The sequence below is a fragment of the Urocampus carinirostris genome, chromosome 15 (assembly GCF_059441175.1).
Source record: "Urocampus carinirostris isolate Australia breed hairy pipefish chromosome 15, RoL_Ucar_1.0, whole genome shotgun sequence".
NCBI classification, from domain to species: Eukaryota; Metazoa; Chordata; class Actinopteri; order Syngnathiformes; family Syngnathidae; genus Urocampus; species Urocampus carinirostris.
Window position 1 is genome coordinate 28,720,453 of NC_142363.1, and position 14,046 is coordinate 28,734,498.

Here is a 14,046-nt window from a genome sequence, read left to right on the forward strand (position 1 = left end):
CTGTTGGCTGCGGCTGCATCGGCTCGCTACAACGGGTCAGGTGCAATCGACATTTCGTTCTGTGTACATTGACAATACAAGGAAATTATTATTATTATTATTATTATTATTATTTAACTGGATTACTTTCAATTACTTTTGGATTACTCCAATACCAAATATGCTGATAAAAGACAAAAGAAACTAAATATGAATAAAATGACTACATTTTGTGCAGGCTTGGGGAGTAACGGAACACATGGAACGGCAAAAATGATGTCGGCAAGCTGTTTGGATTTATTTTCATTTTGTTTGTCGCATTTTATGTTCGTTTTGCCGGAGATCAAAGAGATCACAGCCAGGAGAGAAAACTTACCACGTGTTGTGAGTCATCATTTTATTCATATTTAGTTTATTTTGTCTTTTGTTAGCATATTTGGTATCGGAGTAATCCAAAAGTAATTGAAAGTAATCCAGTTAAAGTAACCCTACCCAACCTTGTAAACAAATGATACAGTATGCCTAAAAGGATTGTGCATAACGTTGGGTACACAGTAAATACAAGCAGTTTAACAAACAGCATGTTAAATTTGAAGAAAATAATACTTAAAATTAAAAAGAATGATGCTGTAATAATAGTCTGAAATAATAGTCTGGGCAATAACCTGTGCAGCCCTTTGAGACTCTTTGTGATTAAGGGCTATACAAATACACATGACTTGACTTGACTATTATTAGTATAAAAATTAGGTAAGCACTACCTCCATACAAATTTTCAACAGTTGTTTATCCAATATTCTTACACAGCGTTGAAAGACCATTGTGCACCCCGAAAAGGTCTACATTTAGGGAAATATTTTGATAATCACCTTAAAAATGTCCCTAATTTAGATTAATAATAAAAAAACATTATTTACGATACATATTTTAGATAAATACAATAAATAAAATTAATAAATCACGAGGTTCTTTGGTAAATGTCATTTATTTGTTTTCTAGTTTGCCTTTGTGGCGTAAAGTTGTGATTTTGTGTTTTGATTGCCGGGAAAACAATTGAGTAAGGGTCAGCAGTGGGCACCTAAATGTTTCGATGTTTTATATTATTTTGTTGTGTTATTTTTTTGCAAATAGTTCATCGTTTCCTTTTGTAAATTAATAAGTGGTGTTCTTTTGTTTGATGTGTTGAAACAAAAAGCCACAAAGAAGCAAACAAAATGTAAAAACGTATAAGAAAGAAATAAGATTAAAAAATGTTAGGGTAGGATCTTTTACGAGATAGTGTCTCTACATAAGGTTGTTAATTCGTCAGCGCATAGGAAATAGAGCATTACGGTATTACGAGCAAATGTAATAAGTTAAGAAATAAAATATTAATGCTTTTCAATGCATGGGCAATATTTTTTTTCACAAAGAAACACATGTATTAATTGTAGCTTTTTTTTTTTTAAATTTTCAATTGTTACTTAGTTCAGTGTTTTTCAACCAGTGTGCCGGGGCACACTGGAGTGCTGTGAAACCTTGTCTAGTGTGCCGCTGGAATTTGCCCAATTTCATCTTTCCAAAAAAATCAGGCTATTATTCAGTATTTTTCCTATCTTCAGACGAAGAACTGTAATAGTCATCCATATCAGTAGGTGGCAGTCGATTTTTATATACAGTACTTTTTATCTACTAATTATCTGCTCATGAGGTAGCACAGTATATTAAATAACTTAAATTGCTTAACAAAGCGGTTTAAGATTGCACTGTAAAAAATAAAAAACATAGATAAAGCGCTTCATTCTTTTTAATTTTAAGTACCGGTATTACTTTCTACTTTTTATATACTAATTATCTGCTTATGAGGTAGTACAGTGAAATATTTGACACAACTTCATTTTCAAACATTTTCGACGGAAGGTGTGCCTCGGAACTTTTTTATAAATAAAAGTGTACCTTGGTTCAAAAAGGGTTGAAAAACACTGACTTAGTTGATTTTTTAAAAATAATTTTAAACGATTTTTAATAAGTATGGCGCAACCGCTAGGGGCACCATTGTACAAAATACTCCCTAATCAACCACCGGAAGTGAACTACCGGCTTCCGGTAATGAACGTCAACAATTTAACAGTGAAAGACGAAAAGGAGAAACTTCGCCCTAATAAAGAACACCACACGGAACCTTCCAGCTTATATTTGCTGTAAGTTATTTTTCTTTTCTTTTGTCGATATTATATGTGGAGTTAAAAAATGTCTCCGGTAAATCGTAGCGGACTTTGAGGGGGTCACCGTCTTCGCTACCGAAGCTAACAGTCGGCCTTGTGTGTGTATTTAACAAATTAATTCGCTGACAATTAAAAAGAGACACGGATAATAAAAAAGCGAAAAATTCAAACATGTAAGCTTCCTTTACGTTTACATTTTTATTTTACCTAAACAGATCGTAAACTAAGAGATGTCTCTATTATTTTACAAGGGGGCTTTTAAATCCTACACTTTTCCCCTAAAAAGACGATTAATTTTCAAATCATTCTAACAGAACTTTAATGTCTAACTGAAATTTACTGCACGTTTTGAGATCGTCATCCTGATTAAAATAAGGCAGCGGTTATTCACAAGTTTCAAGTCTTTATGTACAAATAGGGTTGCTATGACGACCGCTGGCGTATATTTGGGTGGTTGCAGGGTGAGATTGTAAGTAAGCAAACGAAAAATACACATTTGCATCCAACCGAATGGATCTCGTGTGCAAGTTTGGATCTTCACCGAGTTCTGTACAGCAGACCCACAGGATATAACCTTAATCTCTCTAAAGAGATTTAAAAATTCATCTTGCGACGATCAGAATGTCCTTAGAATATTTATTTGCTTTTATCGCTTTATTATTTTTAATAATCGTCTATTGCAGGGGTCAGCAACCTTTTCGGTGAGGAGTGCCACTTTCAAATTTCCTTGTAAATCAGTGCGCCACGCCAAGATTAATGACTCTCACAACATTTTTTTTTTATATCCACCTGAGCTGTCATTTTGGGCGGCAGTAGCTCAGGAGGTAGAGCGCTCGTCTTGGGATCAAGGGATCCCAGTTCGAATCCCGGGCTCGTCCGATTTACATGTCGAAGTGTCCTTGGGTAAGACACTGAACCCCTACTACCCCCAATAAGCAGGTTAGCGCCTTACCTGGCTGCAAGGCCGCTATTGGGAAATGTGGAGCACATTGTAAAGCGCTTTGGGAAGTCATTGACTTGAAAAGCGCTATATAAATGCAGATCGTTTCATTTTATACTGGTCCAATTATACAACATGGGTAGACATTGAAATCGTATAACTGACCTATTCATCTAGCACTATTCTTGTTCATCTATAAACTAAAAAGTGTATGTGAGCATCCATGACTTCAACTTTTGACCACAAGAATCAACCATTCTTCATCAACAATGAACTATAATAAAAAAAGTGATATAGGCAGCTACCATACTATTCACCAATGAAATCTTATAGCAGAAAATATCAAATTGAAACACACACGCACACACACGCTTTCTGCCAGCCCCTCCTCTTGACGTTCAACACTTCTGGCTGACATGGGCATGTGTTTTATTCTTGTTTTTGATTGTCTATTTGTTAGGCAAGCCACCAAACAAAACCTCCAAGCACTTTAAATACATTCGCATTAAATAAAAGATTATTCCATGCTTTGCTATGCAGTAAGCAATGGCGTTTTTAGCGGTGACAATGGTTTTCAGGGTCTGAGTTTGTTTGCCGTACCTGGACACAGCGCGCTTTAATGTCTCCGCCTTGTCAGACTCGTCTTTAAATGCACAAACAGCACGGTCATTTTTTTGCACAAAGCCCCAGTCATTTGCCCATGCTGGCTGAAAAGAACGACATTTTTTCAATGGAGGAGCCGTCATGAGTCATTCGTTAATTGCGCGCCTGTGTATCGTTGGCTGGGTAAAAACACGGATCTCTCCTCCTCTCCTCGGCGCCGTGCAGACACACGCTCACAAAAAAACAAGGTTATATTGTAATATGAAACACAACTCAAGTTACATAATTACGAGTAAATAAATGAAGTTACAAATGAAAATGTACTATGTATAATCATGACAAAACATGGGAACAGATATATTTCAATATTACAACTGGGTGTACTGTAATTAGCTATTAGGTATTTGGTGAACACATCTCATGAAGGCTGCATTATCTCTAACAAAGGCCTGAATAACTAAACCATTAAAAGGTTTATAGATTCAAAAGGCCACAAGATGGCTTCAAAACCTTGCTTATACCGAAAAGAGTCACGAAAGTCACTAAACTAAAGTCTGTCCTTGACACTGAAATGGTAGCAAATAGAAATAAAAATATGTTTTTTTTATTTGGTCACCAAGCACATTATATCTTAGTGTACATCTAATAAAAAGTCAATGTTCTGTATACCAACTTTTAAAAAATGTATGTTTATTTTATGCTATACATTTCTTGAATCCAAGAATCTGAGGAATCAGCTAACACTTGTGTGTGTTTTTTTTCTTACAACACAGCATTTTAAAACTTTTTAGTCTTTATTTTAGTAATACAGGGTTTTCTAAAATGTCTGACACCACATTAAATGCCAAGATCGCAGAAAGTACTTGATAGATCTCAATGAAGCAAAATACACTTCATGTTGAAGGTTAGATGTTTTATTGGTTAAATTAACAAGAAAATTACACGGATTGGACGGTTCTATGACTGATTTTCATAAATGTTTAATATGAGCCCTTTCTATAACTGCACATACGTATCTAGTCTGATGTTGATGGCATTTTTCTTTTTTGGTGGCAAGTTCTAATTCCTTTTGTGGTTGGCGCCCTATTTGCAAAATTTGTGAATAAAGCACTATGCATTGTCTTTGGTGACGGAGTCCGAGCATACTCTTACACGCAAAATGCCTTTTCTTTTGAAGTAAAAGACATTACTTAAGCCACAAAAATAGAAATGGCAAATGTTATACACAAAAACTCAAAAGGTTTACACACAGGCTGTGAAGATTTGAGGTCATCCATCCATTTTCTGCACCGCTTATCTTCAATAGGGTCACGAGGGTTCTGGAGCCTATCCCAGCTATCTTCGGGCAGTGGGCAGGGGACACCCTTAACTGGTTGCCAGCCAGTTGCAGGGCACACAGAGACAGAAAACTCACTCGCTCGTTGGCACCTAGGCCCAATTTCACACCGACCAATTACCTCAAATTCATGCCTTTGGAATGTGGGAGGAAACCGGCGTGCCCGGGAGAAACCCACGCCAGCATGGAAAGAACAGGCAAACTCCACACAGGAAGCCTAGTTGCTGTATTTGTGCCCATGACCCTAGAACTGTGCCACAGGTGCACCAACCACTCATTCACCGTGCCGCAATTTGAGGTCATAACAAAACCAAAACTCTGTTTGGCCTATGAAATATGGTCAAACATTTTGGAACACCCCTGTATATTCCTCTATGCTTAAAGTTCTTGGGTGAGTTAAATGCGAGTTTCCTCTCTCTGCTTGTGTCTCCCCGACAGATGCTCTGACTAATCTCCAATTTCCATCCTGAGAATTGTCAGATTAGCGCGGCATCTGTTCAGTCTGCTCAGTTTTGAGCCACGAAGAGCACCAAAGCAACGGTGCTCCTCTGCGAGCTGAGCCGCCATCATGGAAACTCAAACAGTGAGGCCCTTTTTTTACACACTGCATCGATTCGCTCTGCTATTGTCACCGGCGGGAAGAATTTGCTGATTTTTATTTTTTTCTCCAGGACGTTATTCCCATTTGGCAGAACAAACCTCACGGTTCCACCCGCAGTGTGGTGAGGAGAATAGGCTCCACTCTTCCACTCAAACCTCCACAACGAGCGTGTTTTGAGGTAACTTTCCTCTTTCTTTAGACGTTTTTTTTTATCATAAAATGTATTTATTAAACCTATAAACTTCAGGAACTACCTGGCCTGCCTTCTTTTCGTCCCATGGACGGCCCAAAGGTTCCCACCTTGGCTGATATTGCCTGGATTGTTGCCGATGAGGAGGAGACGTACGCCAGAGTGCGGTAAAGACATTTTTTTTTTTGAATCGTTCTTTTGAGACAGAATTCAGACATGAACAAAAACTGTGGTTGAAAGTGTTCTATTGTTGTTAGAATATCAAAAAACTTGACCTCCGTAATTGCTTGGAATGTTCAGTGTATTTCCATATTTTTTAGCAGAAAAAAAAACACATTAGACCCCCTACATATGACATTTACCCATTCCCTTAAAGTAAAATTGCCATATTGCGGGGAATAGAAATTACCTAAAGTAATTAGCAAATGCCTTTCGAACCATAGTATACCCAATTACAACATATATATATATAACCAAATAGAATACAGTAATTAATACTTATGTGTAATATGCGTGCATATGATTAACATTATAAGTATATTCCAATAATATGGAAAAATGACATTTTATTTACCTTGAGTTGGTCGGATGGAGTAGCGGGTGGATGCGGGAAGAGGGAGTTGGTGACGGCCGATTACAATTAAGATTCTTTTTTAAACTCCCGACTTGCGAGGACTGTTATGCCTTTTGAACGTTTCCTACATTTAACTACCTCCTTATTTTTGGCAATATTCCCAATCGTTGATTAGTTATAGAAATGCAGCTTAGCGAGTGTCGTGATTCGTATGTTTTCTTTGTTTTTCTTGATAATTGCAAGCTTGGTTTCCATAGTTATCATCATTTCACTTCTCCTTTAGCTTTACTGTAAGGCATTTTCATAATGCTGTGACACAAACCAACAGCAGACCGGCATTTTTTAATGATGTGGGGACAGTAGAAGACAGGCATCTTAGAGACATAACTCGTCAAATATACAAAAATAGCAAAAATTTGGTGAATTTTTCTGCATGCGAAATAATGTGTAATTTATGTTGCACTGTGGGGAAAATGCTGTAAAGAGAGGCTGGAAAAACATCTGATTTTGATTTTACCTCCAGTTAAAATTCAGTCTGAGTCAGCCAGCCAGCCAGGACGTGATTTGCTAAATTAGAAGCTTATCTTGAGGGTTTTCCTTCCATTTAGGAGTGACAGTCGCCCTCTAAAACACGAATGGAGGCCCACGCCGCTCCTAGTGCTACACAGGAACTCATCAGTGCCCAACTTCCGGCGGGAGGGCAAGCGAGTGGAAGGCTTGAAGAAACCAGGGGTGACTGCACTCAACTGCACCACCGCTTTGCAAGATGAGCTGAGCAAACTTCGAGCACAGATTGCTAAAATTGTGGCTGGCGATACTGGTAGGTCCATTGTAGTATAGGGCTGCAACAAACGGCTATTTTAATATTAGACTAATCACCGCCTATTGAAACAATTAGTCGAAAAATCGGATTATTCGTTTTTACATAATTTCAGTATTGAGTTGATTTAATTATGAAGCAAATGAAAAACATAAATAAAACAATAGAAACATATCTTTTATTAAACATACTACAGATTATTATTTATTATTATATAAAAACAATTAGGACAGCAAGGACCTAAATCCATAAGTCAGGTCATGTTTATTTTTATAGCCCTAATCACAAGAAATCTCAAAGGGCTGTACAGACTACTATTACACCATCCCCTGATCTAAAACCTACATGAGGGCAAGGAAAAACTCAAAACCTCAGCATGAGGAAACAAGGTAACCTTGATAAGGGACCGCATATGAGGTAAACCTCTGTCTGTTTTTTTAGGGACAGGCAAATAATAATTTGAAATCAAGTTAACATTTTTAATCCCCGTAAACCAAGAATAGGCTCAATTGCAGCAGTAGAACAGTAAATAAATCAAATATTGTGTGTTTTTAGTGAAGTACATTCAGTGTTTTTTTCCTTAATTCTATTTTTTTAAATTTTATTTTATTATTATTTTTTTTAATATTTTTTTTTCTTTTTTTCTCTCTTTTAATTATTTTATTTTTATAAAAATTTTTCTTTTCTTTGTTTTTGTGTATGTGTTCGTCTTGCAGTCGGTCGCCCCTATGGAGGGATATGACCAGGGTAGATAGACATTCAGTGGTCAACTGCAAAGCCTGTAACAAAAGAACCTAAGATTTCTCAACAATCTGAAATCAGTTTTTAACAATTGAAGTTTGAGGTTTTTAACATTTTAACAACTGACGTTTGTTCTTCGGACTGCGTGCTTTTGATTTCAAAGGTTTGTCAGGCACAGTCTGGCCCAACGCTCAAGTTATCTAATATGGCGAAATATATGCGTATAAAATGTACAGTGCATGTCATCAAAACCATAAAGGCTTAAATGTTTTTTGAATCTTACCGAGGCGAGTCAGACTCCATTTTGCTAATGCGTCACTGAGCTACCGCCATGATACACAAGGTCTGCTTTGCAAACATTGCAAGTAGTTATTTTATTTGCAATATCCAAGCTAAAAGACTCCCAAACTTTAGAATTTTTGGGACGTGTACTTGATGTTGACGCCGCCAATTTTGTATATTTATGATTTATGACAATGTGTGCGATACTGCTCGAGACACTACTGCGCATGAGCGAATTTCAACAGACATTATAATCATGTAGAGATGCCTCACTCTGATGGAAAAACGTGTCTGGCAACAATAGTTGATAATAGAATTCCTTGTCAACTATTTCTATTATTCAATTTTTGTCAACAATGTCGACTAATCTTAGATGCCCTATTATAATTGCCATTAATAAGAGCTAGGATGTAAAGTGCCAATTTGAGTCCGCGAGTTTATCAAATTATGGCCACTGACCATAAACAACATTGATTGTAGGTTCCAACCCTTTAACCCCCGACCTGCTGTCCCCCGACGACACCACCATGAGCTTTTCCATGGCGCCCTTCGAGACCTCCACCTTCCAGCCGCCAGCAGCCACGACAGCCGCCTCTTTCGTCATCAGCGACGTCACCGAGGAGGATGAGGACGAAGAAACGGAAGACGACAAGGACATGGTGTCCGTGGTTTCGGAACTGGTACCCGACCCCCTGCCGCCGGTCTCTATGACGGCATCGGCCACCTTTGATCTGGACAGACCCAGCATGGACTACCGGGAGGCTCAGGAGGACACCGTTTCGCTCTCCAAGTCCACTAGCTTTGCTGACGTGATGGACATCCTGAAAGACATGAACCGCATGAAGATGAGCAAAGACAGGTACAACTGTGTACACTTTATTTTCCAGGCTATAAGTTCCATTATTTTCACAGGTTTTACTGTTTAGGTATGATAAAAATCAAACAGCTTGTTACCTTTAGCTACAGACGTTCTTTTACATTGAAAAGAAGTGTCAGAAACGAGCATAATTGTAGTCTTCTACCCCCCAATATAAATATATATTTATAATGGACAAACTACCATTGTCTTATTATGTGTGCAAAGCTAGCAGCATCACGTAGAACCCATCAAAAAATGTATATTCTTCAATGCTGGAAATGAGCAAAGCTAGGGTTGTCTTTTTCTACACCAAAAACGAGCTTTGTCTTCTATACCAAAACTATTGTAGTCTTAAAATGATAGCAGTGTTTCTCCTAAGCCGTATGTTAGCATCATCCTGCTTAGAAAGCTAGTTTTTCCATCTTCTACTCCAAAAAACAGCTTTCGATAACAAAAGCTAGTTGGTTCTTCTGATTGTAAAGCTATCATGTTTTTTTTTTCTGTACCCTAAATTATCTTAGACTTTTCCTTCACTGATAGCTTATAGGTTTATATTCTACTTTGAGAATTAGCATATATATTTATGTTAAGAACTATCGGTTTAATTCTGTGTGGAAAGCAAGCTTGCTACTTGTACCCTAAAACCGTTGTTTCGTCTTCTACACCAAAAACTATCGTTATTTCTACTCTGAAAATGTGCATGTTCTTCTTTTACTTATCACAATGCTGTCATCACTTTCTTCTATGTCAGATCTATCCTTCCATCCATCCATTATCTGCACCGCTTATCCTCAGTAGGGTCGCGCGGGTGCTGGAGCCCATCCCAGCTATCTTCGGGCAGTGGGCAGGGGACAGCTTGAACTGGTTGCCAGCCAGTCACAGGGCACATAGGGACAGACAACTCCCCCGCTTATTCACACCTAGGAAAAATTTGAACCGGCCAATGAACCTGACATGCATGTTTTTGGAATGTGAGAGGACGCAAGCACGGGGAGGACATGCAAACTCCACACAGGAGGTTCGATCTCATGACCTCAGAACTGTGCCTCACACGCGCTAACCACTGTGCCGCCGTGCTGCCCTCTATGTCGGATCGTAGCATTATATTCTTCTGCTGCTTCCTCAAATAGCCTAATTTTCTTCTGCGCTGGAGAATAGCTTCTCTGTGGTTCTTCGGAGTGTATAGCTAGTTTAGTTTTCTTCCTAGTATAATTGGTAGTTTCATTTATTCATTTATTTAAGAGTTAGTCTTGTCTTGTTCTCTGTTATGAACTAGTGCACGTTTGTTCCGTGCAGAAAGCTACATTTGTCTTCTTCTACTCTAAAAAATAGTGTCGTCTTCTTCTACGCCTAAATGAGCGTGATCCACTTCTGCTCTGGAAATAGCCATTGTCTTCTTTTACTGCTTGTATTGCTCTCATCAAGTTTCTTCTTCTACACCTAAAAATATCATTCCGTGACAAAAGATAGCGTGTTCTTCTGAGTGTAAAGCTAGCATAGGTTTCTTCTATGTCGTAATGTTGCTTCGTCTTCTCCAACAATGATAGCTAGTTTGAAAATTAGTGTTGTTATTCTATGTTTAGAAATGGCGTGCTAGTGTCCTGAGTGGCAAGCTAGCTTTTTGTCTTGTACTCTATATAAAATAGTGTTGGAGTTTTCTACATCAAAATAGTGACGTGTTCTTCCACAGTGAAGATTAAATTGTTGACTCCTGCATTGAAAGTTATTATAGTCTAGTTTTTTTAATATAATGCAGCAGATACGCCACAAACAACGTGCAGTATATATACGTCATTGTAGATTTGTATGTTACAATAATAATAATGTATTTCAGCTGTAAAAGACATTCTCTTTCAGGCTTGGGTATTTTTATATAGTTAGTCTTTTTGTACTTTTTGGAGACTACATCCCCTGTCCTTTTTTTCTCTCATTCTGTTTTTTCTTCTCATTTTTTCCTACCCGAATTCAGGTATAACAGAGGCTGTACATCCTTGAGAGAGGAAGACTCCGCATCTCTGATCTCGGAAGCTCTGAGGAAAAAGTTTGTCCTGAAGGAAGAAGACAGCTTTGGCCTGCAGAGGAAGTAGTTTGTCGGCTATTTTGAGTTTCATGTAAGCAAGGCCGCGGTTTCCAGTCTATAATGAGCCGATCTGTTTTTTTTTTGGTTGTGTTCGGGTTTCTTCCGTGAAAAGTAATAAATGGACTGCAGCCATGTTCCTCAGAACTCAATGCAGTAGGTGCCTGCTGCCTGTTAGTAAACACATTTGAATCTCACTATTCATTTCTTGGTTTTCAGAACAATGACTCGAACGACTGTTTCAAGTGGAGCCCTTTTTACCTGTCTTGCGTTGACATTGAAGGTTTTTAACCAGAAGTTGTGTTTAATGCTCGAAAATGTTTGCAAGTGCGTACAATATCTCTTATATCAGGTCTCTTTAAAACAGGTGAGGCATTTATAATACACAGAGGACTTTATTCATACAAAATAGCACCTGGGAAAATTTGTGCTGTCCTTTGTACGAGCTGGTGTGTTCTGGTTACTTCATTCAGGAACGAGGTGTAACAATGAATACTCCTGTTAACGCCTTACCACACTTCAGATGCCTAATTTTACTCACCCTTCTTTCCCCAACAGTGCCACAATTCATTTTCTACTAGCTCAACCCCCATTGCCTAAATGTGTGTGTGTTATTAGTCAGAATCCATTTAAGGTGATTGTTTTTTCCAGGAACAAACCACCAAGTAGTGTTAAGAAATGCCCACTTCACAAAAAGGCTCGCTGTTATTTCATTTGAACTTGATGCATCTATTTCCAGGAGAATAAACATTGTAAAAGATGATGAATATTAAATATATTTGATAGTTTTCTGACAAATTGATCCGGGTTTGTCAGTATTCTACCTTTGTAAGCCACCTAGTAGAACATGTATGTGAACTTTTTTTTGTTATGTAATGGTTTGTAAATAAAAATGTTCTGATGTTTGGAAATGTGTCCATGGCTCTTTGGCTTGACTGTTAACAGCACCATTGTTATGTTTTTAAACATGTCAAGAATAGAAATTTGCAGTTTTTTATTAAGTAGTAAATTAATTAATCACAGACTTTTGGCCCTGAGGTAGCTAAAACACAGCTTGTCAGCCCGCCACATGAATCTTAACAGCGAGAAAATTGTGTTTCTATCCATGGCGGCAATATAAATGTGCAGTTTTGTATTTCATATAACCAGGGTTGGGTAGGGTTACTTTATCTGGATTACTTTCAATTACTTTTGGATTACTCCAATACCAAATATGCTAATAAAAGACAAAAGAAACTAAATATGAATAAAATAATGACTCACAACACGTGGTAAGCTTTCTCTCCTGGCTTTGATCTCCGGCAAAACTAACATAAAATGCGACAGAAACAAAATGAAAATAAATCCAAACAGCTTGCCAACATCATTTTTGCCGTTCCATGTATTCCGTTACTCCCCAAGCCTGCACAAAATTTAGTCATTTTATTCAAATTTAGTTTCTTTTTTCTTTTATTAGCATATTTGGTATTGGAGTAATCTAAAAGTAATTGAAAGTAATCCAGGTAAAGTAACCCTACCCAATCCTGCATATAACACACAGCAGTAAATTGCTTTTTTTTGCAGAATTCTGGCAGTGAGCCGTTTTCCCGCTAGAGGGCGGAATACATACACTATGTGTACTGTACTTGTTTCCTAATATTTTTCTCGGCATTAAAAGAATATTGTACTGTATATATCCGTAAGTATTATCCGTGTTCTATTCACAGTATATATATAATACATATTACTATTCTTGTCTTCGTTTTTATTCCCCAAAAAGTTTCAAACAAAAAGTAGTACATTACTTTATTGTAGACTTCCGGTTGTCAGCCATTTGGTCACCAGGAATCGATATAAATGGATTTTAAACCATACTACAGTCGGCTAATTTTTCCCTCGGTATTAATAAATACTCTTTGTTCCCGTAAGTACTGTTTAGGGATGTTTCTAAAATACGTATTTTTCTATAGTTTTTGTTCAAGGACTTTTAAAAGTATAAAATGGTGCCATTTTTGTTAGCTTAGGTTTAGCATTGTTTTAGCATTAAGCTAGTGCATTTAAAAGGTTTGTTAACATAACGCTCACGACATTTTTTCTCCCAGTTTGAAAGTTTTTATTGTTTACAATATTTGTAAAATCAACTTTGGTGATGTAAGGCATGACAAAAAAATAATTTGGGGATATGTTTTTCCCCGTGTTGCGGTTTGAAATTTATCCACAAGATGGCGGAAGATCTGCGTTGCGAAACTACAGATAATCGCAGTATTTCCAATGATTAATCGATCGTGTTCATCTCTAAACCAGTTTCATTAAATATTATCGTCCCTTTCTCTCCTTGTTTCCAAAAGAAGCTGCTCCTTAGTGAGCTGAAGTCTTTTTTGAGAGAGTCCTTGGCCTACATTATCCCCAGCACCAAGAAAGTCTCTTGATTAATGTGTGTTTGGGATCGTAAATGGGATTTACATTCATAATTAGGTTTGGTTAAATATAGATTCTTTTTTATTGGATGCCTTGTGTGTGTTACCTGTTTCTTTTCATGCGAGCGGGTTGAATACAATTGTTAATCGATTTTTAACCTGCATAATCTTTTACTTGTACTTCATTTTGATTGCCCTTACAGTGACCTGTTTTACACTCACTCGTGTCGATGATCTCACCCTCAACTAGGTCAGTTGTCACCACCGGTGTCGATTACGGCTCTTTTAGGTATGTTACACCCATGTTGGTTTTAGATTTACAACCAAAGTACTGTGGACCCCCAGGACACGACATTAATCCATTCTTAGGTGGGGATCACAAAGTGAAATACTCAATATAGTAATTAGCTAATGCCTTCCGAATCTGCAGTAAGCGTCCTCCAG

General features: G+C 37.6%; 1 protein-coding gene across 3 annotated transcripts; it reads left to right on the plus strand.

Moving 5' to 3' along the window:
• The first annotated feature begins 2,017 nt into the window (after positions 1-2,017).
• On the plus strand, positions 2,018-12,117 carry mtfr1l (mitochondrial fission regulator 1-like). Of its 3 annotated transcripts, XM_088354959.1 has the most exons (8): positions 2,562-2,884; positions 2,978-3,086; positions 5,501-5,645; positions 5,734-5,841; positions 5,911-6,020; positions 7,036-7,247; positions 8,751-9,129; positions 11,099-12,117. In XM_088354959.1, the coding sequence occupies exons 3-8, from the start codon at positions 5,631-5,633 to the stop codon at positions 11,214-11,216; spliced, it is 942 nt and encodes a 313-aa protein (XP_088211085.1). In that variant the 5' UTR covers positions 2,562-2,884; positions 2,978-3,086; positions 5,501-5,630; the 3' UTR covers positions 11,217-12,117. The 3 variants fall into 3 exon arrangements, with proteins under 3 accessions (XP_088211084.1, XP_088211085.1, XP_088211086.1); XM_088354958.1 differs by lacking the exons at positions 2,562-2,884; positions 2,978-3,086 and adding an exon at positions 2,018-2,159; XM_088354960.1 differs by lacking the exon at positions 2,562-2,884 and having other exon boundaries at positions 2,965-3,086.
• The last annotated feature ends 1,929 nt before the right edge of the window (positions 12,118-14,046 follow it).

What these genes read in the sequence shown, in the direction of transcription:
- mtfr1l (XM_088354958.1), top strand. An exon ending in CACAACGAGCGTGTTTTGAG is followed by an intron (nt 5,842 to 5,910) that starts GTAACTTTCCTC and finishes TATAAACTTCAG; the next exon opens with GAACTACCTGGCCTGCCTTC. An exon ending in ATGAAGATGAGCAAAGACAG is followed by an intron (nt 9,130 to 11,098) that starts GTACAACTGTGT and finishes ACCCGAATTCAG; the next exon opens with GTATAACAGAGGCTGTACAT.